The sequence below is a fragment of the Stigmatopora argus genome, chromosome 16 (genome assembly GCF_051989625.1).
Source record: "Stigmatopora argus isolate UIUO_Sarg chromosome 16, RoL_Sarg_1.0, whole genome shotgun sequence".
In the NCBI taxonomy this organism is placed as follows: domain Eukaryota; kingdom Metazoa; phylum Chordata; class Actinopteri; order Syngnathiformes; family Syngnathidae; genus Stigmatopora; species Stigmatopora argus.
The window spans coordinates 4,794,250-4,806,270 of NC_135402.1; the positions used below are offsets into that span (position 1 = coordinate 4,794,250).

At 37.7% G+C, this 12,021-nt stretch overlaps 1 protein-coding gene across 1 annotated transcript; it reads right to left on the reverse strand.

Annotated features, from left to right (window-relative positions):
• Positions 1–5,135: 5,135 nt before the first annotated feature.
• Positions 5,136–12,018, reverse strand: nt5c2l1 (5'-nucleotidase, cytosolic II, like 1). Its single transcript, XM_077622481.1, has 18 exons — positions 11,923–12,018; positions 10,848–10,921; positions 10,628–10,745; positions 10,454–10,549; positions 10,272–10,363; positions 9,497–9,554; positions 9,328–9,421; positions 9,210–9,263; positions 9,028–9,111; positions 8,906–8,941; positions 8,597–8,704; positions 7,368–7,434; positions 7,112–7,282; positions 6,981–7,032; positions 6,815–6,875; positions 5,598–5,774; positions 5,442–5,527; positions 5,136–5,376 (listed from the first exon to the last, which is right to left on the reverse strand). The coding sequence occupies exons 1-18, from the start codon at positions 11,970–11,972 to the stop codon at positions 5,355–5,357; spliced, it is 1,500 nt and encodes a 499-aa protein (XP_077478607.1). The 5' UTR covers positions 11,973–12,018; the 3' UTR covers positions 5,136–5,354.
• Between the last annotated feature and the right edge of the window lie 3 nt (positions 12,019–12,021).

Genomic DNA, 12,021 nt, shown 5'->3' on the forward strand with positions numbered 1-12,021 from the left:
TTGTGTACGTTGTGTAACACCCACGGGCGACGTTGCGCAAATGCCTCATGTGCACTTTTGGGACTAATTCAGAAGCGTTTTTTTCCCCCCCAAACTTTTTATTTTTCCTTTTTGGTACGCTAGATCTACGGACGTTTGGTACTCGCAAGTGATATCGCCAAGTAATAGTTTGATAGGGAAGGTGTGGAAGGCTTTCATGTGACCCCCCCTTTTGCTCCCCCCCTTCGCTTTCCTTTTCTTCCTCGCTTTAACCCCCACCTCTCTCCTCCTCTTCCTCCTCTTTACCCAAATTAGAATGCATGTCATTGACTGAAGAGAATGGTATGGGCCCACATGCTGGGAAATTCCCATTCTCCCAGGGCGAGAGTATAAGACTATGTAGGAAGTTAATTCAGCACTCCAGCAGTTTTTGTCAATGTGCAAAAGCTGTGTCATTTTTTTCTCCAAGATTTTCTGTGCAATGGAGGCTCCATGGTTGTTGACCACTGCCCTTTTTCTGTTGCACTACTGGCCATTGGGGATGAGCAGTGCAATATTAAAAGGGCATTGGTTGATAGACCCACACCACTCTTTGACTTATGTTGTTAAAATTTGTGGGGAATTTTATGGGTTTTAGTTTGCTTCAGAGTTACACAGTGTTTCAATCCAATTTTGCAAGGTTCAATACGGCCTAACAGCTGTACTCTTTAATATTTAAATTAATTCCCAACATGTGTTACTAAACTTTACATCCTGCTTCTCAATTAAAAGCTTTAATAGATCACAAACTCTAACTTTTTACACCCCTAATTTAACTACTAAAACAACCTCCTGAATATTTGTATTATTACTATTTATTAGCATTTGTATAAGCCTGTATTTTCTTTTGGAATTCCACCAGCCAAGTAAAATTAGCCAACTAGCTGCATATGGTTGACCAAAAACTTCCCCACCCTTTAGTATACAATCATCTTCCTACACATCACTGTTGTTAATCATATAGCATGAAGATTTCTGGGTTTTCCAATAGTACTTATTTTCTTTTCAACTTGCATGGTGGTCCCAATCCAACACCCCAACTGCCAGCATATGGTCCACCAACCGTAGCTTCCCACCCTTGGGGAAAACAACTTCACATATAACCTCCAAATATTTAAATACTGCCCCCCACCCTATTGCAACTAACTCTATTTAAATGGAGATGGAGAGCAAAAAAAAATGGCTAACCCCCTCATCCCCAAACCCACCAACCCTCCCTTCCCCCAGGTTCCCCCACACCCACCTCTCTATCTCTTTATTCAGTCTGTGTGCTGACACATGCTGAGGTCAGCTGCTTTGACAATGTTGCACTACTGTACCATCCATTCTAGCAGTGCAATAGTATTGTCATAGCATTTGGCCGCAGAACTGGCCAGTGGAAATGGACTGGTTGACTTGATGGCTGATGGCAGGTGGTGGAACCTCCTGCACTCTTTACTCCCCTTTTTTATAGTGTCCAATCTGTGTGAGTCATTTAAAATCATGTCAAAAGTCACTCCTTAATTTTCAGTCACTTACACCTAGATCACACAAAAGTCCTTTTTTTTCTCTCCCCCAAACCAAGTACAAATCATTTCCTAAATGGAAGTATGGCGACTAAAATGATAGTGTTACCAAAGCAAAATCATGCAAATCACCTTAAAAATGTATTTCACTAATAAAAGGACCCACCAATCCTGATGATTGTCTTGGAAATTACATTAAATAGTACACACCTAAATTTAAATTTTCTAATGAATCATGCGCTCAAATGAATGATCTAATGAAAGTTTATGAAAAATAGCATTTTAAAATGTATGCTGAAGAAGTGGGATATAATTCCGTCATTAATTAAAGTTTTTATTTTTTGTATAATTCTGATACTGGAAAAGTTAGCAGAGTGGTTTAAAAAATAAAAAATAAATTAAAAAAAAGGATTGCACTTATTGTACATTGGCCCTTGTTAAACAAGTTTAATTAAAGTGTTTTTGTATAATTCTGATACTGGAAAAGTTAGTAAAGATTTTAAAAATAAAAAAAGGATTGTACTATGTGTACATTGGCCCTTGTTAAACACGTTTTCTGTATAGGGCTTGACCAAGCTAAACAATAATTATTTGTTTCAAAATGACCAAATTCCCCACATATTTTTGCTTAAAAAGGCCACCCATCCCCTGTGAAAAGAAGGGAAATGAGCAACAAAGTATCCTTGCTTCTACACTTTTTTTTAAAAGAAGAATGTGGAATTCAATTTTGGTTTTCTTGGCTAGTTGGGAATCCAGCCCCCACCAAAAGTATTTTAAAAAAAGTCAGTGTAACATGAATTTTGCGTGCCTTTAACTCACAACTAGTGTAAACATAACCTCATTGGCTGAGGTTACACTATTGTCCATTACATGAAACGGTAACATGAGGCTTATTTATACCAACCCGTGTGTTGTTGTGTCAGCAAACAGTCGTGTGAGTTTCTGCTAAAAGGAAGTGGAGGAGGGCGAAGGGGTTGAAGGGGCGAGAGTGGGTGGGCCTCAGTGCTTTTGAGCATCCTTGTAGTATATAGCAGGTCTGGGGGGCGTTTGGGGAGGAATGCGGGCCTTCCGCCCTCCCCCCCAAGCCGTCCCTCTCGTCGTCCTGTCTCAGGTTGTTGAGATTAGGTGTCAGTGCTCCCGTGTGTGCCTCATGTTTGAACCCCGAGGGCAACCTGCAGAGCAAAGAGTCTTGTTTGTCGCAATGTGCCGAAAGACCCTTGTTTCCAGACCACCAGTGCAGATTTTTTATATAAAAAGAATCGTCTTTGTCATGTCATAAAGAGATTCAATTTAGTTGTTTGATAGCACACGACTACGCGTCGGTCGAGGGCCCCCCGAAAGAAAAAAAAAAGAAAGACAAGCCGCCGCGAGTCACTTGACTGTGTGAAATTCCGCCCCAGTGCAAGAACGTGACTTGTTTGGGCTCGCTTGCAATGCTTGCTGGGAAATCCTGGAATGTGTGGAATGGGGGACGGTGGTGCTTCTGCATCTGCAGGCTACACAAGAGCGCACAGTATCCTGCCATGAGAGACGCACTTATAGAAAAGCACTTTCCAGTGGGAAGAAAAAAAATGACACTAATATGGGTTTTTTTGGTTGATTTGTTTATTTTTCGACTGTTGTGTTTTAGTAAGTACTTTGTGTTCGATGAGTGTGCTTTAATAAAGATGTTTAAAAAGTACACTTTTGCCTCTTGAGTGCTTTCAAATACTTTGATACACACATGTACATTTTTTAAAAAGTTAAAAAGCTAAAGAACTGAAATTATTCGTTAAGTGTGATGGCAAATTTTGCGTTTAAACAAAACCACAATTATTTAAGACCTATTCACTCAATGATTATTCATTATCTGTAAGTAATTCTAGTTATGGGAATGTAATATGAAAGGTATTACATTCTCATAACTTCTTTATTTGAGTTAAATTTAGTATTATTAAAAGTCTATTTGAAAGTATACATGTTATCTTTATTTTGGGTAAAAGTGATTGCTTGTTTCAGAGGTAAAGCTGTTTTACATTAAATATGAGTACTTTTCTTAATAATGCCAAAGTGTTAAACGACTTGGAAAAAAGTCACATTAAATAATGTTGTCATTCCCAATAGCAGAAAAGTATTAAAGAAAGAAAAAAACACTATGAAATGATTGAATTTAACACACGCGCTGCTAAAATAAAACAAAACAATGATTATTAATATTTAAAAAAAGGAGGGGAGACACAAAAACAAACCAAAACAATAATAAATCCAGCCGGCAAGCAGACAATGAAGAGGGAAATTCAAATAAACTGAAATAGCCTCTGATACAGGAAATGTAATCATCTGGGAAGTGTGTGTGTGTTGTGTTTGTCCACGTGCACAGCGTTGTAGAAGAAGGTGGTGCCAATAAAAGCGGGGGGTTCATCCTCTTGTGGACCTTCCTCTCATGTTAGGGAGGAAAAAAAAGTTAATCACATCCACATTGTATCAATTTATCAACATGTGATAAAAGTGAACGAATCCATTACATGAACATGGTGATGCTAAAATAAATTCCCTGTCATATTTAACCCCCCAACTGACTCCCAATCAGCGTCTCAGCATCCTCATCCAAAAACTGCTGTCAACCACCCACTTCTCATTATGAAAGGTTATTACACAGAGTGTGTGACCATTATTTTTCTAACAGATAGTCCCGCATACATGCGGCGGTGACTTCCGCAGAAGAGACACATTCCATAAGAGCACTCAACCAGCTCTACAAACTTGTCTGGTGAAGGTTTGCAGCCCACCAGAAAGAAAAATGTGACCATCTCCGCCTCTCTGACTATCAAAAAAGCATCGCAGTACTTTTTTGACAATGATTATTTACATCTAAAGTCAATGTTTTCCTCTATTGAGTGGAGACATCCATTATTCAAAGCTTACATCAGCCTATGTAAACAAAAGTTCCACAAAAATGTTAATAATAGTGGCGATAATGGCAGAAAGCCGCAGTTTTTCTGAAGGAATGAAAACAAGTGGGTACACAGATTGGTTGTAATTTTGATCTAGTTGCCGTTCTATAGAGGAAACAATGATGTATTTGCAAGTAAGTGATCAAATTAAGAGAAAACTTGGTTAATTTCAGACATACTATTACATGTTAGCATTGAGTGTGTGTCTTGCAAATCATGAAAAGTCTGAGTTTACTGTATAAATTGATTTTCAGCTAAAGTTTCCATTGAAAAAAAGAAAATTGAAATCCAGATGCTACAATCTTTGATTTGAAGACCAATCTGGTTTTAAGAAACTTCATAATTCTGTGATATGGTCATTTTTGATAGCGTTGATTGGAGCATCTGATTCAAGAAGATGAAAAACTAAAGGCTTTAACAATATGTTACTTAATCAAATGAAACAGGGAAGGAGTTTGTGTCATAAAGTCACTGTGAAGATAAATGTTTAAATGGCAGGAAGATGGCTCTGAAAATGCCAAAAGTCATAAATCAAATCATTTAATTACTTGCTCAATAGCCTGCTTTTTTTTAAAGATGAGTCAATCTTTCATATGTTGGGAGGGCCAATGATTCAGAGCCAATTTGTCTACGCTGCCATATCCTGGTTTATTACCCTTAAAATGACATTTCAAACCAGTAAAGGAGGCTACAACAATGCATAAACTTTATTGACATAATAATATTCCAGTGCATTGAGATTCATATTGGGGTTGATGCACTTGAGGGTTCATTGCAACTCCCATCTAGCAGAGGGCAGCACTGAATTTAATCAGCAACAAGTTGTCCACGTGGCTGCCACCAAAGCAATGCAAAAATGCATTTTCTTCATGAAGAGGCTCCATAGAATGCATCCATCTCATGTTCTCTTGTCTTTAACACTGAGGTTTGGAAATGTTGCTCAAAATTAATCTTTGATCTTTCAAAAAACACATGAAAAACATACCTTAATATCGCTTTCTCACACTGACAGTTGGCAAGTGGTGTAGAAGGAAAATCTGAAGAGTTCAACGTCGGGGCCTCGTGCGGCATCTGGAAAAAAGGCGCACTTGATGTTTGTGGGCAAACAATTGGAGGAAAAGGACTCATTTGGAGGACTGACCAGCACAGGAGGAGCCATGAAGAGGTAATTGAGGGGGTATCGCAACAGGGTGACGCAGCTAGCTGAGTAGAGATCGGCATAGCGCATGAGCTGGCTGGCAAACAGTGTCTGCCTGGATCCGTTCCGTAGCAAGCTACCCATTTGCCCGTAAGACATGTCCATCCAGGTGGTCAGAATCTGGGTGAGGGGGGACAATCATAGGGACAATCAAATTGCCATCAATACGACAGTTGACCATAATTCAGTTTTCCCAAATCTGGGGCCTTCACAACTAGTCGTGGTGGCTGCAAATGTAACATTTCTAAAATTCATCAATACCGTTTATCCTAATTAGGCACGTGGGGTGCTAGAGCCTATCCTAGCTAACTAAACCTTAAAGTAGTCACCGGACAGTCGATGTATATATCATGAAGTATTTTTAAAAAAGAGCTTTTTTCAGGTGGTATCAGCAGGGCTCACTTTAATACAAAATAAGATCATTTATTGCACATGTGTCAAAGTGGCGGCCCGGGGGCCAAATCTGGCTCGCCACATCATTTTGTGTGGCCCGGGAAAGTAAATCATGAGTGCCGACTTTCTGTTTTAGGATCAAATTAAAATGAAGAGTATAGATGTATATTAAATTTCCTGATTTTCCCCCTTTTAAATCAATAATTGTAGTTTTTTAATCATTTTTTCTGTGTTTTTAGTTCAAAAATGATTTTGTAAAATCTAAAAATATATATAAAAAAGCTAAAATAAACATTGTTTTTGGATCTATAAAAAAACTGAATATTCAGGGCTTTTAATCCAGTTATTTTAATCCATTTATTAAAAAAAAAACGTAATATTATATCTAAAATGGTCCGGCCCACATGAAATAGAGTTGACGTTAAAGCGGCCCGCGAACCAACCCGAGTCTGACACCACTGATTTATTGGTTGCATTAATTTTTGCATTTTTTGGCGGTCTTTGAATATGGGCAAGAGATAACTTGAAAAATAATTGTATCGAGATATCCCTAGGGAGTGACCGTGCTTCACTGATGCAGATAAACGTCCAATCCAATTTGACTGGGTTGGTAGCGATCAAACCAGCCCCTCCCAGTCAAATGTGATTGGATGTCTATCGCCGTCTATGGGGAAAAAATGGCAAATAATTCATTTTGGGTTTGGCCTCAAACATTGATCTCACATCTACAGTATTTGAATTGCAACATTCCATGTGGACTTCCTTACCTTCATTCTGGTCTCAATATTGCCAATATCAGGAATGTCTTGACTGCTCTTCTCCAAGTGCCTGCATGCAATTAATATCCTCATATCATCAACCAATGGGAGTCAACAAAACAGCTGAAATGATCACACCAAGTAAACAAACATCCTCATGCATAGAAGTACATACTTGTAAATCTCAGCAAGGAAAAGGTCGAGACCTTTCAGCTCTTCAAACCAATCTACAAAACAGTGCAAAAGTCGTTCAACGTTGACAAGTGAATCAAAATTCGCTGGAATAAAAAGAGGAAAGTGGCCTACTTTTCTTTTTCTCCCACACTTGAAGCTCCTTGGTGAGTTCCGGGACCACCAGGAATGTTTTCCAGCCTTGCCGTTTCTTTGACTTGAGGATGTCGCCAAAGATGTGATCTCCCACGTAGAGGATGTCCTTACCTTTGACGTTCAGAAGGTCGGACACGATGTCTGATGAGCCTGCGACCATATAGTTTAATTTAGAGCGCGATTAGTCATATATAATCATAATTATAAGATAAATAAGACTTTTTAAAACTCTTACCTCCCGAGTACACAGTCCCATGCTGGAGGGCGCCGGTGTACGTCCCAATCCGAAGTTTCCCTGTGTTCTGTATCACAAATGGATTTAGGGTCCACATTTTTCGAAGTTTTTACCTTTACATCAAATCCATATGTTTTGTTTTCAACTTTTTAAATAAATCCTCGTATTGACTCAGTTTATCCAGTTTTATTTATATCTTTAACACCAGTAGCTGCTTTCCAATTGAAAGTGTCATGTGTCCATTCAATGCTGGGATGGCTCACGGGTAATTAATGGATAATTTAATAGCTCACATGATATAGCACAATCATTTTTCATTTTTTTTTGTAAAAGATCTACAGCTAGTGTAAGTAGGAATCACTGGTGTATAGTATTTTATGTTTTATGGGCCTGCTGGTCGCAATAAGTTGCACTTTGGAAGCCATTTTTATTAAAAAATATGAAATTATATGTATAATTTATTAATGGTCAAATTATTTAAACCACGGTTGCATCCCAGGATAGCTTTTGCACCCTGTGCGTGTCAGTTTGTATTAATATTTTATTTTAAATAGTGCTGTGCAGTTGATTATACTTTTACAGTCCTTCTAATAGTGGTACATGGATACCCTCTAGTGGTGTCACATTATTTTGCAAATAGTTTTTAATCCAGTGCAGGTTTTTTTACATATTGTTTAGTTATATTTAACGTTTGCATACCAGCACATTTGCATTTAATTCTGCTTAAAAATTCACTGTGTTATGTTTTTAAGAAGAAAATACTGATCCTATTATTTTTTTGTTGCAGTGACACATTTTTTATTTTTAAAAGAGAAAGAAAAGTTACATTTATACCCTGCCTAATACAAGTACATAGTATTATTGTTGGTTAGCCTTGTAGCTGTTTATGTGGGATAATTCCATATTATTGATCTTCAATTGAGCTTGTTGCTTTATTTTAGGGTTCCAAACAGCCTGAATTTAGTTTTACTTCTCCCACTAGCAATTTTGTTTTAGCCAAAACATCTCAGTTAAGACATGTAAAAAACTTTAAAAGATGAGTTTTTAGAATATAGATTTAGAATATGGGAATTTACGAATGCTGAACCAATTATTGCGAGTTTTGAAGGTCGATTTATTGCACGTTTATTTCATTTCAATATGAAATTCTCATTTTCGGGGGTGCTGGAGTCTATCCCAGCTGAATTGGTGGCCAGCCAATCGCAGGGCTAGAATATTTTTTTGCATACCGTGTCAACTTGTCGAAGCACCGTCCCCCCAGCGAAGAACAGCGGTTTCTTGGTATCCACAACAATCAGGTCAAAGAAGGAGCGCCATGACTCTGTCGAATCCCCAAACTGTTGTCAAGTGAAAAACTAGAATGATGCCGAATATAATCTCAAAATTGTCATGTTGCATAAACCAACCACAGTAGATTTTATGCTGGTTTAGCATAAGGTAAATCATGTCTTTATTTTAACTCATTGCTCTGATGTAAATGATCACTTTTGCTTTGTTTACCATCCATTTTTTGTGCATGGCCACGATAATGATCTTACCTTGGAACTATTTTCAAGAAGGTATGTCATTACGGCCTGGAAAAAGGGAAGAAGGTTCATCATTCGTCGTCCAAAAACTTTGCCACATTGTCGTATCCACTAGAAACATTTTGGAGGCTTACGTCAGTGTAGCTGTAGTTGCTGTTGGTGGCAAGAAAGACTTTGGCCACCTTTTTAATCCGAGTTAAGAGAACAATAATGTTGGGCTGTAGGCAAAATATTGACATATTGAGTCAAATCAAAGATTTATGACTGCAAAAAAAACATCTCGGTCTTGCGTTTTGTTTTGAAATGACCTACTTACGTCTAGGATGATATATTTATCAATATTCCTGATAGTTTTCTCTTTGAGGATCCCCTGCAAAAGCACAGAGAATGTAATACTTAATCGCCCAACTATGTTGATGTTATCTGAAGATTACCGTATCATGAATGAAGTCCATTGCATCTCGAACATCCTGAAACATGCTTCTGTGTGACATGAACAGGTCGCCATGGCGATAACCTTTGAGCACACTGGAGGATATTCAATTAAGTCATCTTCTGTTTGCAATAGAAGACACTCAAGCTAGGAGACTCACTAAAACTCACCTTTTGTATCTGCTACATTTAGTAAAGAAATCCACCAGGCAAGAGTAAAGATAGGTCTCTGGAAAAAAAGAAGAAGAAAAAGTTGAATTAGGCCGCAGCCTTCATTTGAGCAAACACATTTTGGACAATACAGTAATAATAATAAAAGTATAAACAAGTGCTAAGTACGGATTTACATCAGGCCGATGGGGCGAAGAAGTCTTATAGCTCCCTGGAACATAAACATGGACACACACACACAACACAACATTGTGGAGTGATCACATGTGTTTCAGGAAATCATCAAGACTCCACATATTCATTTTTAAGTCATATGTCATATAATTATAACACTAAAACTCTGATCTTTACACTCTGAACCTTTTAAACTGGAATTTAACATCCAATCCATTTGGGAGGGGCGAATGAACAAATGTTGGCCCCACCCATTTAAAAGAACGCCTAAAATAAACTTTTCATGTACTGTGTTAATGTATACATTCATTATTTATCATTAAAATTAATACTTGTTTTTATTTCTGATGCAGTGGGTGCTTTTTATTTGATTGGATATTATTAGTCACAGTTTGGGCTTGAATCTGTGATACTGATTTAATGCGTAAAGTTGACACTTTTGATAAATAAATAGTGTAGAGCTATGATTTATAATGGCCATGTTTCTAAAATGGTACATTGCAGTAAAAGAGTTAACATTGGGCTTGATTGGTGGAATTTTTAGTGTGAAAAGTTTGAGGAAAATTGATGTAAAAGAAGAAAATAGTTGTAAATGTGATACCTGACAAGTTGAAGAGTGTGTTTAGAATGTAGAAACGGGCCGTGTCGTCTCTCTGGATGAACTTGTTGGGGTAATACTGATGAATTTCCTCGCTTTATAGCACAAACAAACGGAAGAATGTGTCATTGTAAAAAACAATTTGAAAAAAATTCTTCCACCCATGAGCAAAAAAACCCCAAAACCTTTTGAGGGACAAAAAGCCATGACTGCCAACCAGTATGTTCCCATTGGAGTCCACCTTCAGGAGGTTGCCGTATGTTGTGTCAATCACTAAGCCCCTGAAGAAAAGCGAGAACATGATTCGTGACAGTGGTAGAGAAAGCCGTCAAAGCCTGAAGTCACCCACACGAAAGTACCTTGTGGGGAAGCTGGGGTCATAGGTGTACCGCAGAATTTCATGAGGGTAGCCCACAGATACCATTCTGTCCCGAATGAGTTCAAATCCCAGGCACTCATAGTCGGGAGACTTGTACACTTTAAGAAAATACACACAAAAGGATAAATGTTCCATTTCTCAATCTTAGAGCGTATCATTTCTTCCAGTCACTGTTAATGTGGTATTCACATTTTACTTACTTGCCAGCGTGTAGTCCATATCGAAGCCATAACATTTGATGTTTTCCAGCGTCAAGCTTCTGTTGACAAATATCCTACGACGGAACGCAAGGAAGTCAGCTGACGTGATAGCCGTGAGATTACAATTTAATGCCATTGTTTGGGATAAAGTTGAAAGCAGATTGTCACAAGGATATTTTAACACTCATAGTTCATGTGTATACTAGACACTTAAGTACTGCACTCAAAGCCAGTCATTATTTTTTAAACAGGATTCTTCTTCTGATTAAGTTAGATTTCCAAATGACAAATTATAGGCCAATTTTATAATCTTGTTAATATGTACTTGTCATTTTGTACCTAAGGTCTACTCGCAGTCAGGCCTGGGTGGAGACAATATCTTTTATCATCTCAGCATTCTCAGTCTCTTGTCACTTAGCTGACACCAACAAATGTGTTGTTGTTGTTGTTTGTTCCACACGATTTAGCATCCATAAATTGGTCATTTAATACATTAGAATTAAATGTTTATTTACGACCTGGTTTTCTTTATCCTAAGATTTAATTGGTGCAATTTAGTATCAACCAATGGAAAAAAACAAGAATAGTACAGTAGTTGACTGATTATATAAAGTACCGTATTTTCTTATCTATAAGCCGCATTTGTAACCCCCCCAAAAAATGATGACTGAATCTTTTTCCCATTAGATGTCGGCAAATTAACATTTACTATTTGTGGTTATTTTCAGTTTTGCAGTAAGAAAACAACCATTACCGGATGAATTACTAACTTTCTTATGATATTGACCATAATTATGTGCTTTTGATTCATACAGAAGCTCAGAAATACCACATGCAATGATTTTTCTTAAGATTTTCCCTTCAAAGTAACACATTTGTACTCCCTATTAAAACCATGAATATGGAGGTGAAAATTGTGAATCAGAGGACGGCTAATACGGGAGAAATTGTAAAATTCAATGATTTTAAGGCAATTTTAAGGGTGCGGCTTATAGGCGAAAAATACAGTAAGTAATAGCTGGGGTAAACAATAAGAAATATGGAAATCTGTTTTCATGACCTAAGAAACACTCACTTTTGGTCACCGATCTTGGAGTCATCACACAAACAGCTTTCTGCGTCCATGCCGTCGAAAAGGAATTTCTGAAGTCTAAAAAATCAGGCTGTTGTGTTG

Bases quoted from the DNA above. Each gene is read 5' to 3' on its own strand.
- nt5c2l1 (XM_077622481.1), bottom strand. From the start codon at position 11,972: ATGGACGCAGAAAGCTGTTTGTGTGATGACTCCAAGATCGGTGACCAA. The intron at 9,422-9,496 runs GTGAGTTTTAGT...AATATCCTCCAG, and splicing joins AAATGTAGCAGATACAAAAG to TGTGCTCAAAGGTTATCGCC. The intron at 6,876-6,980 runs GTATGTACTTCT...AATTGCATGCAG, and splicing joins TTCCTTGCTGAGATTTACAA to GCACTTGGAGAAGAGCAGTC.